Source organism: Protopterus annectens, chromosome 16.part0, assembly GCF_019279795.1.
Source record: "Protopterus annectens isolate FY-2018-M chromosome 16.part0, PAN1.0, whole genome shotgun sequence".
Lineage (NCBI taxonomy): Eukaryota > Metazoa > Chordata > Ceratodontiformes > Protopteridae > Protopterus > Protopterus annectens.
The window spans coordinates 219,531,700-219,551,344 of NC_056750.1; the positions used below are offsets into that span (position 1 = coordinate 219,531,700).

General features: G+C 39.6%; 2 gene segments (V, D, J or C); both read right to left on the reverse strand.

Annotated features, from left to right (window-relative positions):
• Window positions 1-1,461: 1,461 nt before the first annotated feature.
• On the reverse strand, window positions 1,462-2,119 carry LOC122790562. The segment is given in 2 exon segments: window positions 1,462-1,868; window positions 1,980-2,119. Coding segments are annotated over 2 exon segments (492 nt in total).
• A 9,389-nt stretch (window positions 2,120-11,508) lies between these two features.
• Window positions 11,509-12,252, reverse strand: LOC122790434. The segment is given in 2 exon segments: window positions 11,509-12,055; window positions 12,167-12,252. Coding segments are annotated over 2 exon segments (462 nt in total).
• Between the last annotated feature and the right edge of the window lie 7,393 nt (window positions 12,253-19,645).

Sequence of the window (19,645 nt, forward strand, 5' to 3'; positions counted from 1 at the left end):
CGCTTGGGATTTAAGATAAAGAAGGCTGGTTCAGATGTTATGAGTGCGCTGAACTGCCAGTGAATTTCCCTTTTACATGTAGGAATGAAATCGGTACCCTCGTGTCCATAAAAACACCTTACCATTATATGTACAAGAATATGACTGATGACATTTTTTCACGTTATTTTATTCTGCACATCCTGTTTAGCAAATAAATGTATAAACCATCAGAAAAGTTATTCTAAGTAGTTTAATGATAGAAAACAATAAAAAATCCAGTATCAAGAAGTTACCTTAGTAATTATTTTCTATTTTTTTTCAACTGGGAGGCTCACAAGTCGAGATTTTAAACGTCATTTTTTTTTTTTATTTATATGGTCTTTTTTTTTTTTAAAATATTGTTTCTTTTCTGACAAATCATTGAAGACTTACTGAATGAAATAACATGACATACATTTGAGTTTAAGACATATATATTCTTCTACTAGTAACTTTCTAGATTCGTCAGAGTAATATTTAAAATTCAAATGTTTTATGCTAAGATATTGAAGGTTATGACTGGAAGTCTTCAAAGACTATGTTTGTCCATAAATTGCGCTTCTCATCCCCTTCAGTGACGAAGACGAGGACTGTTATGTACCACTATATACATTGCACATCAAATCCAATTCCTACTCGAATCTAAGTTTAGTAATTCACTTATATTTATACAAACTTGCTATTTCAGCATGCGTTATATTACAGCTAGTAGCAATTTATTACGAACCATATGCAGTCAAGAAAACATATAAAATGGACGGATTCCTACTGATCGCAGACTAAAAGTCCCACGGGATGACATACTTTCAACTGCAAAATGAATAAAAGGACTCCCAGAATAGTGCCCCTCCCCCGCCGAATACTGCAAATAAACAAGTAAATATTTATTTAGTTAGCAAAAAAAAAGATGCATACTTGGCGTGTTGCCCGGCATCCTTTCACTATTTCGGACGTTTATACTGCTACTTACATCCATGGAACACAATTTTTTTTTTTTTTTTAGCACAGTCAATACATATTTATACCACACACACACATGTTCTTTTTGGTGTGGAGCTTTTCACCCCGGGTCTCCGGTGAAAACGTTCTTTTTTTTTCAACCCAGTCGAGCACTACCAATGTAAATAAAAAATGCCTTAACCTTTATTATGGAAATGAAAAAAAATCGATTTTGTAGACATACAGTTGTTTGCCTTGCTTATGTCATACTGACCTGCTTTAAATACAGTATGAGAAGTTTGCATTATTATGAGAAAAGTCAGAAATAAATGTTCCTTGTATAATATATTCATATTCGCCAAGTATGCTGGAACAGCAACTCTGATTAATTAAAGGAAGATCACCAGTTTTAGGGGCGGGGATACAATATTAGTAAGTTCTGTTTGAAAAGCAGTTTTCTAAGTGCTATAATTTTAACGTTCTACTAAAGTGGTCACCTTCCTAAATAAAATAATCAGACCTTTCTGGAAAATCACCAGCTACCGCACTATTTGGTTTTTGTACAGGTTTCTCATTACATTCCCACACTGTGCGTTGATCAATAAGGCCGCAGTAATACGTAGCAGAATCAGACAGTGAGGTCTGGGTGATGGTCAGGGTTGTGCTTTTACTATCTGCCCTTGAAGAAAACCTCTGTTTAGCAAACTCTGCGGTGTTATCGTATCCAGACCGGGACCTGGCTCCCTTGTACAGAATGTACTGAAATGCCCGGTTCTGATACACACGGTACCAGTAAAGGTGTATGTACTGATTGCTGCTTTCGTACGTGCACCAAAGTGTTACTTCCTCTCCTTCCTTGGAAATCATTTGTCTTTTATTTTGTTTAACTGAATCGCAAAAACTGAAATCTACAAAAAAGAAAAAAAGACGTATAGAAAAATGTTATAAAATTTCAATAAGAATGTGAATGAATTGGTCTAATGAAAATAACTTGTCTGTTTATTAAATGTGGAACCTACCTGGCATGAACATAAATAAAACTAACACTAAACACATCATTAAAGGACACATTGTGGGTTGCAGCATGAAGTTGCGTTGTTTCATTTAATGGCAGCAGGTACGGCTGAATGTCATCCTTAAGTATCCTCAGGTGACACCCCGAAAAGGCTGGTTCTTGGTTGCCTCATGCGTGAGGATGAGCTTTGACTAGCTTCATACGTCAGACCCCAGAAAGCCTGCATTGTTCTCAAGCCCGTCACTTATGAATTCTGGACAAAGCAAAAAAATAGAAGGGGGGGGGGGCAGTGAAAGCCTTTACCACGAACATTTGTAATATGTCCTCGGTACGTTTTCTGAAGACGTAGATAGCTAGAACTGCAATGCTTAATGCTGTTTTGTCACAAATTCTGAGAGTAACAGTATATTTTAAGGCAAAATCAAGGACATAACTGAATAATAAAGAGCAGCTTTGTATGTTTATTTATACTTTTTGGAGCTTGTGCTAATTGCCCCTGGCCATTTCCAGAAAAAAGGAAAACCACTGTTACCTGGGCCAGAAGGAGCATTGTAGTCCAGGGAAAAGAAAATACATCTATCTTCCAAAACCATACCTCTCAACCTGGAAACATCAAAAATCTGGATAAGGGCCATGAAAAATAGGTACAAATCTGTACGCTGATTAACATCTAATTTGCATACATAATTATGTAACCCCACCCATTCCAATGGAATTGTGGGATACTAACTTTAGAACACAAACTGAAGAACAGACAACCAAAATATGGTGCCAGAGTCCCCCTGCAGCCATTCCAATGTTCAATTACCTGGCTATTTCGCCCCATTTACCATAAACACTAATATGTGCATACTGCTTTACTTCTATGCACAAACACTAACAGACATCTGATAAACAAAGCAATACTGCCTCACAATGAAAATAGACTTGGCATTCTCTGCCCTTGAAACTCACATTCATTGAAACAGCATTGAAACCTGCACCGCATCCAAAGAAAATGCATCTGGTCAGTGGTGGATAAAGATTACCTTTTCTTCTGAACTTGCAATTTTAAAAACACTTTTTTTTAACTTTGAAGTGCTGATCCTGGCTGTTTTCCTCCCCTTTCAGATCAATAGGGATGAGTTTGCACTCACGTTCTTCAGGCATTGCTCCAAAGTACTGGGCAGCCTTTTGATTGAGCTTTCAGTACAGCACTTAATATAATATAAGCAAGTTGGTGGGTCTTTATACTTGGTGCCAGCAGCAGCAAAATTTTAAATTGATTATGAGCTAAGCAAAGTAATTTATTCAATGCAGTTATCTGTGTTAGCTTTAAAAATAAATATTTGTATTATTTATTTTATTTTTTCTACAAGCTTGGGAGTGTAGAACAAAAAATGTTGCTATATTTTGCAAAACAGAAGTAGTGCCTTTAATTACTCCGTGGAGGATTCCAACCTGACTGCACTAACTTTGGTTACAATACAAGCTTCCCAGAAAGCAACATAGCTTTCAACCACTTTGCTGAAGAATGAGGGACAAGCTCAAAAAATAACGAAGGCAAATGCTTAAATTGGGCCAAATTCAAAATGTCATATATATATTTAGAAAGTTACTAGAATTACAAGTTTCACATTTGCAATATCATAGGCAAAACCAAAGAATAATAAAGGACAAAGGTTGTAATTTGGAACAGATTTTAAATAGTGTTTGTTCTACATGTTTAGTAAGTTGCTAGAGTTATAGGTTTTGCATTAGAGTGTATTTTCTAAAGATACGAAATATGACATTCAAACGTCTATCATTATTTGGTTGCTATTGCTTTGATCCTTAACTATCTGCTAGAAAACCACATAGTGTTTGAGGAACAGAACAAAAATATGAGGCAAAATTAACGAGATTCTATGAAATCAGGGACAGATGACAGGCGTGCACACCTGTTGAAGGCTGCAGCAACTGCATTAGCTGGTGATTTGTTGGTATGATGTAGTTTTCTTTTTGGGTTATGATGAGATGACACACTCTTTTTCTTTTTAATAGGTAGACCCTTGGTTTGGTTCTTATTACTTTTTAAGCTGTCGTAAGCCAAGTAATAGACATTTTAAGGAGTAAACCCATTCAACAAAACATTTGTGATATGGAAAGGTATTATGTTTGTGGTGCCTTTATAGTCTGTGTGTCTACAAGCCATACTGACTGTATTGTCTGAATTGTGTTAGATGCAGAGTATGTTAATTATATGCCCTGTGTAGATAGATCAAATCTTTCTCTTGATTAAAGAGTGCAGCGCTACTTCCTCTGATTAAAATATATATGGGAGCACTAGTATAATGCAAAGTATGAACTGAAATGGAACGGATAGATATCGCAGGAGACCTCATTTCATGCACAGAGATTAAATGCATATGTGTGCATTGTTAGTGATGTGTCCATTAAAAAGATAGATATCTTACTTACTTATTTGTTAATTTATTTGAGGTGGGGGCACCAAATGAGGACCTCTAAACTGGGTCCCAAATGTCAAAGTTACACCGAGGACCTCTAAACTGGGTCCCAAATGTCAAAGCTACACCTTTAGTATACACACAATTCTGTTATATACACACACACACACACACACACACACACACACACACACACACACACACACACACACACTGTTCCTTACCTAATTCCCAGCAAAGTCCCAAGCCAGCAGTGAAAACGGAAGCAGATTTTAAGCAAAGTCCCAAGCCAGCAATGAAAATGGCAGCAGATTTAACCTCAAAGCCAGCATACAAATCGGCAGCATAAGCAAAGCCAGCATTCATCTCTCGGTAGCACCAAAGTCAGCAGTTTCTGTCCAAAATAGCATTCTCTCGGCAGCAGCAGTAACTTCAGTTATTTTCAAATTCTCGGCAGCAAAGCACTTCCTGCCTGCTCGCAGCCAGCTGGAAATGATGACACGAGCTCCTTGAGCTCAATTCCGACTGGCTGGTAGTGCGGACGGAGCTGACATTATCGCGCACGTGATGACGTCAGCTCTGACAGCGCGGAAATTAAAAAAATAAAAAAACAAAAGCAATGAAATCGGAAATGAAGGGGTGCCACTCGGGAATCGTAGCACCCCTTAATTTGGACCCCAAAACTTGGTAAAAAACAAGTAATTCAGGATGGTTGGGAGGTCTGTCGAGGACTAATTGTATGGAGTCCTGTAGCAGAATATTGTACCAATTGTGTGTTAACAGAGGAGGTAAAAAGATCCATTTGAAGTGTTCTCCACAGATGGGTCAGATTTTGGAAACCATCTCAATCAGTTTCCATCTATGAGGGTCTGTCCTGGCCCTGCCCAACTTGTGTCACACAATGTTTTTCTCTGATGGAATGTAAGATGCTGGCAGAGTGAGATTGTGGTAAAAAGCCATACCCCAAGCTGCCATGGCTAGTCTGCACAGAAGATAGCATCTGGTTCCTTCTTGCTTAATTGTGTACCACATTACTGTGGTATTGTCTGCAAATAGATGTAGAGGTCCTGGAGACCACAGATGTTTTAGAGAGCTGAGACAATTTATGAGAGCCAACATATCATATATGTTGAAGTGTTCTGGTGTACCTTTTTTGTTCCAAAGACACTGCACCTTTATCCCCATAGATACTGCTCTCCAAGCAAAGTCTGAGGCAGCTGTTGTGACCGAGTGTGCTGGAGCAGTAAAGGAATGTTGGTGCTGGGACCACAGAGATTGCAGCTTCCAGTGTGTCTTTGTCACATGGAGCCTTGCAAGAGGTATCATGAGTATCACTGATACCATGAGATCCAGATTCCTGAGGAATTCCCTTGCTGGAACAGAAATCTGGGTGGAAAATTTCAGGAATAGAGCTAAATACAGATTGATTTTTCCTGTGTGCTGTTGAACTTGAAGAGCCCAGCAGACATCACAGAAAAACAATCAAGTGAGAAGGAATCAGAAAACACTTTTGATTGTTTTCTTGGAATCCCAGCCTGTGTAAGAGATCACTTACCCAAGTGGGAGATTCCTGACACTTTGAAAAAGACACTGCAAAGATAAGCAAGTCATCTAAATGAGAAGAAATGTGAATACATTGCAGACTGTGGTAGGCTATCACAGGAGCTAGTCTCTTTGTGAACATCCTTGGAGCAGTAGATAACCCAAGGGCAAGGCAGTGAACTCATAATGTGAGTCACACACAAAACCTTAAACACCTGAAATCTAGATCTACACTAATGTGATGATATGCATCTTTTAAATGTAAGGTCCCCAGGAAATTCAATGAGGAATAAGGGATGACAACTTGTTACGTAACAGTATATTGAACTTCTGCACTATCACAAACAGGTTCATGAAAGAAAGGTCCAGAATTGGTCTCAGAGAAGCTTCTTTCATTGGCACCAGAAGCATCCTTGAATAAAATCCTTCTCCTAACTGAGGAGGAGGGGCAACTTCTATCACCCCCTGATCAAGCAAATACTGGATGACACTAGATGCCATCCATAGCCTTGATGGATTACTCTCAGAACCCATCTGTTTGAAATAATCTGTTCTTAAAGAAACATAAGTTCAGACTTTCTGAAAGGATTAGCAGACTGCCAGGTTGGGAGGGGGAGGAAAGTCCCTCATATAGTTATTTAGACTTATTCAACTGTCCTTTGTTCTGGGGGCTGGACTCTTGCTTCTTTTTGAAACCTCCCTGCCACTGCTTTTTAAACATTTGCTTACCAGCAGATTGCTGTGACTGTTTATTTAGCTTTTTATTAAAACTAGACAAGAGCAGAGAATGGTAATCTTGGTGAAAGAGGGCTGAAAAATCTCAGAGATCCCTTGAATCAACTTCCCCTCCTCATCACACTTTTTAATGACCACTGCAGAAAAAGGTCCAAAAAGTAAAAAGTAGTTCTCTATCTAAAGGAGAATTGAAAATTCCATTTTTGATATCCTTTGAGAGGTTTTGTGATCACAGTCAGGTAAACCTCCACATAACAGTTCCAGTGGCAGCAGCCCTGGAAGCAGTGTCAGGAGAGTCGTGGGCACATTTTTAACAAAGGGTACTGACTTCAGGAATGGCAGAAATCAAATTTCACAAAGTACATTTTTCCTTAAAGGACAACCAATGCAAAAACATTCCTCATATTCTCACAAATGGCCAGGATAAACATCAACATAATGAGCCTAACAGTTGAGAACTCTAAAAACAAGAGCTACAGAAGCATGCACTTTTTCCCTGAACTTATCAAAAGTTTGTCTCTCTTTGTTAAGAGGCATTAGTATTAGCAAAATGCTTAGCAACATCTGGGTTTATTAAAGCTACACCTGCTGGGTCAGGTCTGGGATTAGTGCATAAAAACCTTAAAAAAACAGAGGAACTTTATATAACCTGCTTTTTTATGTGTTTGAGTGTGTGCGTCTGGAGGCAGGCTGACTGTTAGCAAAATTGCAGGCTTTAGAAAAACATCCACCAACACAGAAATAACTGGAGGAATAGGTGCAGGTTTAGGAAATTCCAGTTTCATTAAATCATAATATTTTCTGAGGGACTGAGAAACATCACCCTTTTCTTTTTCTGAAACAACTAATTCATTCTGGAAATAGTATCAAAGAAAGAGAATCTTTCACAGGGACCATCCAATGTGACAATCTCCTCAAAAACTGAATCAGAATTCTGTGCAGACATTGCATTATCTGTCCCTTCACATTCCTTTTGAAGTTCAAACTGAGTCTTTTCAGGAAAAGAAGCATCACTTTTTTAAAAAGAAACAGCCATATAAGAAGGGTCAGGAGCCTTCACTAAATCCAGAGCTAAGCACAATAAATTATTCCTATCCAGTATCACTGATACAAGAGAAGACATATGTTTAGTTTACCTGAAGAAGCAGGCCCAGATTTGCCAGCAATCACCTCCCTAAGGATGAGCACACCTTTCTGGTTAAGCAGAGAGACATTTCCTGCCCCTTCTTCTAGGAACAACTAGAGCGTCTCTTCCCTTTACCAGGCAAGGGCTCACTAACAGCCATAGAGGACCTGCCTATCCCTCAATCTATGGTAGCTGTGGGGACTACAGCAATGGGATCCAGGGAAAAAGATGAGTGGTCCGAGGAGTCAGCTTTGGGCACAGCAGAGTCACCCACATGTGGCTGAGACAAAATATCAACCAAAGTGGTAAAGGTTGTTTAAGGATCTTTCCCGGGAATTCAGTAACCTCCATGTTAGTTCAATGAGCAGCAGCACTAATCCCATAGTCATGATCATGCTTACATGAATGCGAGGTTTCATGGCCAGAAACAGTGCTGCCACTGGGGAACCATGCAGCGCAGCATGAGCACAGAAACAAGAAGCATTCGAGTTTGTCCCTGTGCAAAACTGCTTCATGAGATCATGCAAACAGAATCAAAGACAACCAAGGATGAAAATACTGCAATAACAACAGCAGTAATAACACAGTAAAGAAATGTGCACTGAGTGCAATGTATGCTACATCAATTATTTGCAGAATGAAATAATGGAGGGGTGTAAACGGCAAGGGCAAATACAAGGAAACACTCTGGACAGGAAAGTGTGCTGATGAAAATGAGCACAGACATGAATGAAAGGAATGGATAAAGAAGAAGAGGGCATATTAAATATGACAATCTTTTCAAGATCGTATATGTCAATGTATGTACACTTCCAAGACAAGTCAGTAGCATAACATTAAGCACATTGTAGATAGCACATTACGTACTGCTGTTTATACCTTCTGTGTGAGTATATTATATCATCACACATGATAGCATGTATGTGATGGTCACACAAGGTTACATGTCAATGGAGGTGAATGGTTGTGATAGAAACAGCAATGACATGCTCACCAGAGAGGACATTTAGCAAGGATGGTATATACAATAGGGGTATGTGCATACTCTGAAGATCTGCAAAATGACTTGCTTGAATATGACTGACATGTCACCATAGCTCTCAACCAATCAGGGACACATAGCAACAGACTCTTGGACAAATGTAGACAGAAACATGCACAATCATGGACACTTTAAAATATTATGTCCAGTAATCTGAGGCATTGACAGAATATGTGAATGTAACTTACTATAAATATTCTGCAGTAACAGACATGTACTACTATAATGATTGTCATTACTCTATAAGGGGAATTCACCACCCCTTCCCCAAAAATGACCACTTTTGGAGGGGTTAAGAAGGACAGTGTTAAACATAGAGTTGAATTCAGGGGAAATCCTGGGATGTTGAGAGGTTCGCATGACACATAACCCACAATTCCCACCAGCAAGAATCAAACTCATGCCATCAATGTTGTCACTGAACTGTGTATTTACTGAGGGCAACACAGAAAACAATATCACACAAGCATCTAGTAGAACACCTTGAAGGGAAGTCTGTACTTTCAATGTACTTTCAAATCATAATGGGTATGCATCTCAAAGAAAAGCTCTGTATGGCCAACCAGATGTGTGGGAGCTCACAGTGAAAATGTGATACACTTCATTACAGCATCCCTGATTGACATAGGTATCGACCATACCGATAACGGCCACGGGGCTACAAATAATCCATGCTCAGCAGGTGTGGAATTAAATATTAAACCATAAGCAGACAAACGCAGGAAGCTCGACAGCATGAATGAAGACAAAGTAGCGACGTGTTTGATATAATAATAATATGAAAGGTGATAATGATGAAGGAAAATGATGTCATAAAATACAAAATACAGTGAAAGAAACATGGACTCGAATCAAATGATATGCACGGAGGCAGACCGTGTTACAGAAGTTAATGGTGTGATGTTTTTATTTACATTATTTGCATTTTGTAAAATTCCAAACGAATATAAATATTGTTGTGATGACAGAAGGATTTTCTATCCGATGACAGAAGGATTGTTACGCTGCTGGACTTCGGTGCAGACAACATCACAGGTATTGCATGCAAAGGGTAGTGGATGTTAAATCTAAATTTGTGTAGGAGCTTCAATAGCTGTCATGAGGATGGAGTCTCCCAAAGCTTGGGATTTAAGATAAAGAAGGCTGGTCCAGATGTTATGAGTGAGTTGAATTGCCAGTGAAGGGCAGTAACGGTTTTAAGTAACTACTAGACTAGGTGCCCTTGTGGCCCATTTTCAGCTTGGCCAATTTCCCCTTTTACATGTAAGAATCAAATCCTGTACCTTGTGTCCATGAAACACCTTTACCATTATACCAACAACCAGTCCTTACTGGAGTGAGAACATAAAAGCTATGTAGATGTACAAGAATATGATTGATGGCATTTGTTTCACTTTATTTTATTCTGCACATCCTGTTTAGCAAATAAATATATAAATAATCGGAAAAGTTATTCTAAGTAGTTTAATGATAGAAAACAATAAAATTATCCAATATCACGAAGTTAAATCTTTATTGTTATCTAAGTAATCAGTGAGCATTTTGTCTTCAACTGGGAGGCTATCAACTGTCCAGATTTTCGCAGAACGTACAGATTTTTACTTTATATTTCTGGTCCTTTTCTCATAAAATGTGTGTTCTTTTCTGACAAATCATTGAAGACTGAAGTTACTAAATATAATGACATACATTTGAGTTTAAGACTTCATATTCTTCACAAAATAACACAAATCCTGCTATTCTAGTAACTTTCTAGGTTTATCAGAGTAATATTTAAAATCGGTCCCTATTTGTGTGCCTTTGCCTCCCCCCACCTTATTTTAGGCTTTGTCCAGATGTTTTGTGCTAAGATATTGAAGGTTATGACTGGAAGACTTCAAGACTATGTTTGTCCATAAATTGTGATTCTCGTCCCCTTGAGTGACCAAGACAAGGCTTGTGATGTAGTACCACAGTATACCTTGCACATCAAATGCAATTCCTACTCGAATCTAAGTTTAGTTACTGCATTTTGTATTTATACAAACTTGCCATTTCAGCATGCGGTATCTTACAAGTGGTAGCAATGAATGAACTGGAAACATGTAAGCTTTATTACGAAACATATGCAGTCAAGAAAACATAAAATGGACAGATTCCTACTGAACGCACACTAAAAGTCCCACAGAATGACATACTTTGAACTGCAAAATGAATAAAAGGACTCCCAGAATAGTGCCCCTCCCCCACCGAATACTGCAAATAAACAAGTAAATATTTATTTATTTAGTTAGCAAAAAAAAAAAAGATCCCTACTTGACAGCGTGTTGCCCAGCATCCTTTCACTATGTCAGACGTTTAGACTGCTAATAACATCCGTGGAACACGATTGTTTTTTTAAGCACAGTCAATAAATATTTATACCACACATACACATCTGTTCTTTTTGGTGAGGAGTTTTTTTTTTCAACCCTGTCGAACACTACCTGGTTAACAAATGTAAATAAAAAAATGCCTTAACCTTTATTATGGAAATGAAAAAAAAATCGATTTTGTAGACATATAGTTGTTTGCCTTGCTTATGTCATACTGGCCTGCTTTAAATACAGTATGAGAAGTTTGCATTATTATGAGAAAAGTCAGAAATAAATGTTCCTTGTATAATATATTCATATTCGCCAAGCATGCTGGAACATACCACAACTCTGTTTAATTAAATGAAGATCACCAATTTTGGGGGATACAAAATTAGTAAGTTCTGTTTGAAAAATAGTTTTCTAAGTGCTATAATTTTAATGTGCTACTAAAGTGGGCACCTTCCTAAATAAAATAATCAGACCTTTCTGGAACATCACCAGCTACTGTAGCACTTAGTTTTTGTGCGGGTCTCTCATTACATTCCCACACTGTGGTTACGGTCAAGTCAAGGGCGCAGTAATAAATGGCAGAGTCAGACAGGGAGGTCTGTGTGATGGTCAGGGTTGTGCTTTTACTATCTGCCCTTGAAGAAAACCTCTGTTTAGCAAACTCTGCGGTGTTATCGTATCCAGACCGGGACCTGGCTCCTTTGTACAGAATGTACTGAAATGCCCGGTTCTGATACACACGGTACCAGTAAAGGTGTATGTACTGATTGCTGCTTTCGTACGTGCACCAAAGTGTTACTTCCTCTCCTTCCTTGGAAATCATTTGTCTTTTATTTTGTTTAACTGAATCGCAAAAACTGAAATCTACAAAAAAGAAAAAAAGACGTATAGAAAAATGTTATAAAATTTCAATAAGAATGTGAATGAATTGGTCTAACGAAAATAACTTGTCTGTTCATTAAATGTGGAACCTACCTGGCATGAACATAAATAAAACTAACACTAAACACATCATCACAGGACACATTGTGGGTTGCAGCACGAAGTGAGGCACCCTTGCGTTGTTTCATTTAATGGCAGCAGGTACGGCTGAATGTCATCCTTAAGTATCCTCAGGTGACACCCCGAAAAGGCTGGTTCTTGGTTGCCTCATGCGTGAGGATGAGCTTTGACTAGCTTCATACGTCAGACCCCAGAAAGCCTGCATTGTTCTCAAGCCCGTCACTTATGAATTCCAGACAAAGACCACGAACAAATTATAAACATTTGTAATAAGTCCCCGGTACGTTTTCTGAAGACGTAGATAGCTAGAACTGCAATGTGTAATGCTGTTTTGTCACAAACTCTTGAGAGTAACAGTATATTTTAAGGCAAAATCAAGGACATAACTGAATAATAAAGAGCAGCTTCGTATGTTTATTTATACTTTTTGAAGCAAGTGGTAATTGCCCCTGGCCATTTCCAGAAAAAAAGGAGAACCACTGTTACCTGGGCCAGAAGGAGTATTGTAGCCCAGGGAAAAGAAAATACATCTGTCTTCCAGGACTAATTGCATGGAGTCCTGTAGCAGAATATTGTACCAATTGTGTGTTAACAGAGGAGGTAAAAAGATCCATTTGAAGTGTTCTCCACAGATGGGTCAGATTTTGGAAACCATCTCAATCAGTTTCCATTTATGAGGGTCTGTCCTGGCCCTTCCCAACTTGTATCACACTAAGTTTTTCTCTGATGGAATGTAAGATGCTGGCAGAGTGAGATTGTGGTTAAAAGCTATAAACCAAGCTGCCATGGCTAGTCTGCACAGAGAGTAGCATCTGGTTCCTCCTTGCTTAATTGTATAGCACATTACTGTGGTATTGTCTGCAAACACGTGTAGAGAGGTCCTGGGGACCACAGAAGGTTTAGAGAGCTGAGACACTTTATGAGAGCCAACATGTCATATATGTTGAGGTGTTCTGGTGTATCTTTTTTGTTCCAAAGACACTGCACCTTTATCCCCATAGATACTGCTCTCCAAGCAAAGTCTGAGGTAGCTGTTGTGACCGACAATGCTAGAGCAGTAAAGGAATGTTGGTGCTGGGACCAGAGAGATTTCAGGTTCCAGTGTGTCTTTGTCATGTGGAGCCTTGCAAGAGGTATCATGAGTATCACTCATACCATGAGACCCAAATTCCTGAGGAATTCCCTTGCTGGAACAGAAATCTTGGTGGAAAATTTCAGGAATAGAGCTAAATATAGATTGATTTTTCCTGTGTGCTGTTGAACTTTAAGAGCCCAGCAGATATCACAAAAAACAATCAAGTGAGAAGGAATCAAAAACACTTTTGATTTTGAGTTTCTTGACACTTTGAAAAAGACACTGCAAAGATAAGCAAGTCATCTAAATGAGGAGAAATGTGAACACTTTGCAGTCTGTGGTAGGCTATCACAGGAGCTAGTCTCTTTGTGAACACCCTTGGAGCAGTAGATAACCCAAAGACAAGGCAGTGAACTCATAATGTGAGCCACACACAAAACCTTAAACACCTGAAATCTAGATCTACACTAATGTGATGATATGCATCTTTTAAATGTAAGGTCCCCAGGAAATTCAACAAGGAATAAGGGATGACAACTTGTTACGTAACAGTATATTGAACTTCTGCACTATCACAAACAGGTTCATGAAAGAAAGGTCCAGAACTGGTCTCAGAGAAGCTTCTTTCATTGGCACCAGAAGCATCCTTGAATAAAATCCTTCTCCTAACTGAGGAGGAGGGGCAACTTCTATCATCCCCTGATCAAGCAAATACTGGATGACACTAGATGCCATCCATAGCCTTGATGGATTACTCTCAGAACCCATCTGTTTGAAATAATCTGTTGGTAAAGAAACAGAAGTTCAGACTTTCTGAAAGGATTAGCAGACTTCCAGGTTGGGTGGGGGGAGGAAAGTCCCTCATATAGTTATTTAGACTTATTCAACTGTCTTTTTATTAAAACTAGACAAGAGCAGAGAATGGTAATCTTGGTGACAGAGGGCTGAAAAATCTCAGAGATCCCTTGAATCAACTTCTCCTCCTCATCGCACTTTTTAATGACCACTGCAGGAAAAGGTCCAAAAAGTAAAAAGTAGTTCTCTATCTAAAGGAGATTTGAAAATTCCATTTTTGATATCCTTTGAGAGGTTTTGTGATCACAGTCAGGTAAACCTCCACATAACAGTTCCAGTGGCAGCAGCCCTGGAGGCAGTGTCAGGAGAGTCGTGGGCACATTTTTAACAAAGGGTACTGACTTCAGGAATGGCAGAAATCAAATTTCACAAAGTACATTTTTCCTTAAAGGACAACCAATGCAAAAACATTCCTCATATTCCCACAAATGGCCAGGATAAACGTCAACATAATGAGCCTAACAGTTGAGAACTCTAAAAACAAGTTACAGAAGCATGCACTTTTTCCCTGACCTTATCAAAAGCTTGTCTCTCTTTGTTAAGAGGCATTAGTATTAGCAAAATGCTTAGCAACATCTGGGTTTATTAAAGCTACACCTGCTGGGTCAGGTCTGGGATTAGTGCATAAAAACCTTAAAAAAACAGAGGAACTTTATATAATGTGCTTTTTTGTATGTTTGAGTGTGTGTGTCTGGAGGGGGATATCAGCAGGCTGACTGTCAGCAAAATTGCAGGCTGTACAAAAACATCCACCAATGCAGAAATAACTGGAGGAATAGGTGCAGGTTTAGGAAATTCCAGTTTCAATAAATCATAATATTTTCTGAGGGACTGAGAAACATCACCCTTTTCTTTTTCTGAAACAACTAATTCATTCTGGAAATAGTGTCAAAGAAAGAGAATCTTTCACAGGGACCATCCAATGTGACACTCTCCTCAAAAACTGAATCAGAATTCTGTGCAGACATTGCATTATCTGTCCCTTCACATTCCTTTTGAAGTTCAAACTCTGAGTCTTTTCAGGAAAAGAAGCATCACTTTTTTAAAAAGAAACAGCCATATAAGAAGGGTCAGGAGCCTTCACTAAATCCAGAGCTAAGCACAATAAATTATTCCTATCCAGTATCACTGATACAAGAGAAGACATATGTTTAGTTTACCTGAAGAAGCAGGCACAGAATTGCCAGCAGTCACCTCCCTAAGGATGAACACAACTTTCTGGTTAAGCAGAGAGGCAATTCCAGCCCCTTCTTCTAGGAACAACTAGAGTGTCTCTCCCCTTTGCCGGACACGGGCACACTAACGGCTGCAGAGGACATGTCTAACACCCAGTCTATGGTAGCTATAGGAACTACAGCACTGGGCCTCAAGGAGAAAGATGAGTGGTCCAAGGAGCCAGCTTTAGCCACAGCAGAGTCACCCACCTGTGGCTGAGACAAAATATCAACCAAAGTGGTAAAGGTTGTTTAAGGATCTTTCCCGGGAATTCAGTAACCTCCATGTTAGTTCAATGAGCAGCAGCACTAATCCCACATTCACGCTGCCCATCACGCTTACATGAATACAAGGTTTGATGGACAGCAGCAGTGCTGCCACTGGGAAACCATGCAGAGCAGCATGAGCACAGAAACAAGAAGCAAGATCATGTGGACAGACGCAATGACAACCGGGGATGAAAATACTGCAACAACAGCAGTAATAACACAGTAGAGAAAAGTGTACTAAGTGCAATGTACACTACAACAATTATTTTCAGAATTAAATAATGGAGGGGTGTAAACAGCAAGGGCAAATGCAAGGAAATGTACCCTGGGCAGGAAAAGTGTTCTGATGAAAATGGGCACAGACATGAATAAAAAGTGAATAAAGAGGAAGAGGCATAGCAAATTTGGCAATGTCCTCAAGATAGGGTATATGAAAGTATGTACACTTCCAAGACAAGTCAGTAGCATAACATTATGAATATATGTAGATAGCACATTACATACTGCTGTTTACACCTCTTGTGTGAGTATATTATATCATCACATGTGATAGCATACATGTGACAGTCACACAAGGTTGCATGTCAATGCAGGTGAATGGTTGTGATATAAACATCAATGACATACTCACCATAGAGGACATTTAGCAAGGATACTTATACAATAGACGTATATGCATACTCAATATCTGCAAAATGACTTGCTTGAATATGACTGACATGTCACCATAGCTCTCAACCAATCAGGGACACATAGCAACAGGCTGCTGGACAAACGTAGACAGAAACAGGCACAATCATGGACACTTTAAAATACTATGACCATTAATCTGTGGCATTGACAGAACATGTGAATGTAACCTATTATAAATGTTCTGCAGTAACAGACGTGTACTACTATAATGATTGTCATTACTCTATAAGGGAAATTCATCACCCTTTCCCCAAAAATGACCATTTTTTGGAAGGGTTAAGAGGGACCATGTTAAACATGGAGTTGAAATCAGGGGCAATGCTGGCCAGTTAAGAGATTTGCATCACATGTAACCCACAATCCCCACCAGCAAGAATCAAACCTGTGCCATCAATGTTGTCACTGAGCTGTGTATTTACTGTGTGCAACACAGAAAGATGTATCATACAAGCATCTAGTAGAACACTTGAAGTGATGTCTGTACATTCAAATCATAATGGGTATGCATCCCAAATAATAGTTCTATATATCAAATGTGTAGGAGCTCACTGTGAAATAGTGATACACTTCATTAAAGCATCCCTGACCGATGTAGGCATTGGCCATACCAATAACAACTCACACAAACACCACATTACTATAAGTGGATTCCCTACACATAGCTGGATATTGCATGCATCTGCCACATGTAATAGAAATGGATATTGCCTGAAGCATCTGCAATTGATGTGTGAATTAAGAAGAGATCCATACAATCTATGGTACAGCAGTATGTGAGAATGATGGCAATGCATCAACTATGCCTGTGTGCACAGAAAGTACAGCACTGCAAAGTCAAGTGTCTATGATCGAGGATGCTGTCACTGTAATATTGTATACCTACCAAACAATACCTGGAGCACCCATTATAAGTATATGTCAGATCTCAAGACTTATGACACATGATCACTGTCCCCCTGACATTGCCAGTGAAAATGTTATACTGCCATGAAATCCTGACATACATCCATATGTGTACATGCAAACAATCAAGTGGTATTACAGATGTAATGTAGTGGCATGTCCATGATGCAGTATACCAAACCAAAGTAAAGACGGTTCACCTCATCATCACAGCTAGCTCAAAGAATCAGCATGCAGGCTATACTCGAATAAGGAAACGCAAATAGCTCCACAAATTTATTTATTAAAGCTTACAAGAAGCTTAGAGAGAGAGATTAAAACTATACACAATACTGTTGAGCGCTTTCATTTGCAAACCGCAAACCTCTTCAGAACAGCTGTTATGTTCGAATTCAGACCATTTAAAATCTTTTTGTCACCATAGCCAGTACTGATATTCATTTAAAGTGACAGTGCTCATATTTTCAAAAAGCAAAAATATAATATTATTAAAACAGACTAAATAACTCATCAACAGCCTCTACTTGTAATAAATACATCTATACATATATTAAATACTGTAATACTGTAAAGTACTTTATAAATGTATAACCCATTCTAATAATAGGTTCATAGGTTCATACTAGGCTATCTGCCCTAGGGCATTTATAAGCCTAGCCAGAGTGCGTTTGGCTTTCGCCACCCATTTTAAATGAATTTTGCTATGCCCTTTTTCGAGGTTAGTATACTGTGCCTCTGTCTAACAGTGACACAGAAGTGATACCAGTAAACCCTATGATCTCCCATCCACTCATCAAGATTCCTCTTGAAGAGAGTCAATGAGGGACTCTGCCTCACCTGGACTGGGATTTTATTCCAGAGTGAAGGGAGCCTCTGAGTTATGAATCTGTCCCTCCAGCATGTCCTATTTATTTCAGTGCTGAGGTTCAAGTCTCTGCTTGATGGGATTTGGATTTTCTGAGGTGCAGCATGTCCATTAATTCTGGGTTGGACATGGCTTTATACATCAGGCACAGATCGCCTCTGAGCAGGTGGTAAGCCACTGAGTAGAGCTGGAGTTTCTTTAACCGGGCAGCATATGGCATCTGTTTGAGCCCTTTGATCCTCTTGGCGAGGTACTTTTGGGGTCTCTCCAGTTGCTGCAGGTGTCTGGTAAGGTACATCCCAAAAGGGGCATTGTACTCAATTATGGGCCTGATGAGGGATGAGTAAAGAGGCACGATGACCTCCCCTGATTGATGTGAATCCCTTCATGATTAGATGGACTATATAAAATGTTTTTCTAACCACTTTGGCCACATGGTTTTCAAATGAGAGATTGCTATCAACTTGGGTCCCCAGGTCCCTAATTACTTCTTCGGTACTTAATGGATTACCACCTATGTGGTAATTTGTGGGCACTTTGTTTTTGCCAAAGGGGGTGACTATGCACTTTTTGGCATTTAGCTTGAGGCCATGGCTCTGGCACCAGTTGTCTGTTTCTATGAGGCCCTTTTGTAGGATGCTTGTGTCGGCTGGAGAGTCAATTTTGGTGCCTAGTTTGCAGTCATCTGCGAACTTGGTCAGCCACAGTCCTTCCATGTTGGCCTGTACCTCCGAGAAATATATACCGAACAAGAGAGGTCCCAGGACTGGGCCTTGTGGGATGCCACTTGTAACTGGTTTGGAGTCTGACATGGCTCCATCAATTCTAACCATGTGGGTTCTGTCCTTGAGCCAGTTTGCAACCCATCTAGTGACATAGGGGTTTATATTTAAGCTGATGAGCTTATCTATAATGCCTGAGTGGGGTATTGTATCAAAGGCTTTTGCGAGGTCCAGGTAGGCTGTGTGGACCACCTTCCCCTCGTCAATGGCCTTGGTGACTGTTTCAAGGAAATTGACCAGGTTTAAGAGGCAGGATCTGCCCTTAACAAAGCCGAACTGGGTAGGATCCAGTGTCTGTAGGTCCCCAATATCTTTATTTATGAGGTCCATGATGATCCTTTCCATAGCTTTGCAGACCAAGCTAGTCAGGCTTATGGAGCAATAGTTTCCAGGATCCGTTGAGGCACCACCTTTGTGGAGAGGGACCACTGTTGTTGTACACCACTCTTTGGGTACATATCCTGTAGTAAGGCTGAGATCAAACAGTAGTTTTATGTTTGGGTTTAGCTCTTCTTGGAGTTCATGTAGGATGCAGCCCGGGACACCGTCTGGTCCCATTGGTGCTGTGTTTTTTGCTTTGGAGAGGGCGGCTCTTACCTGAGCATCTGAGATGTCAGGGGGGCAGCACTCTGCTGGGATAGATATTTGCTCTTTTGGTGGGGAGGGGGGGAGAAATTTGCACTGAACCTGTCAGCTAGGATGTTGGCAATGTCTGTGGGTTCAGTGTATTTTTTGTCATTTTGGACTAATTCTGAGCATATCTGGGAATTCCCACCCAGGTTCCTAACATAACTA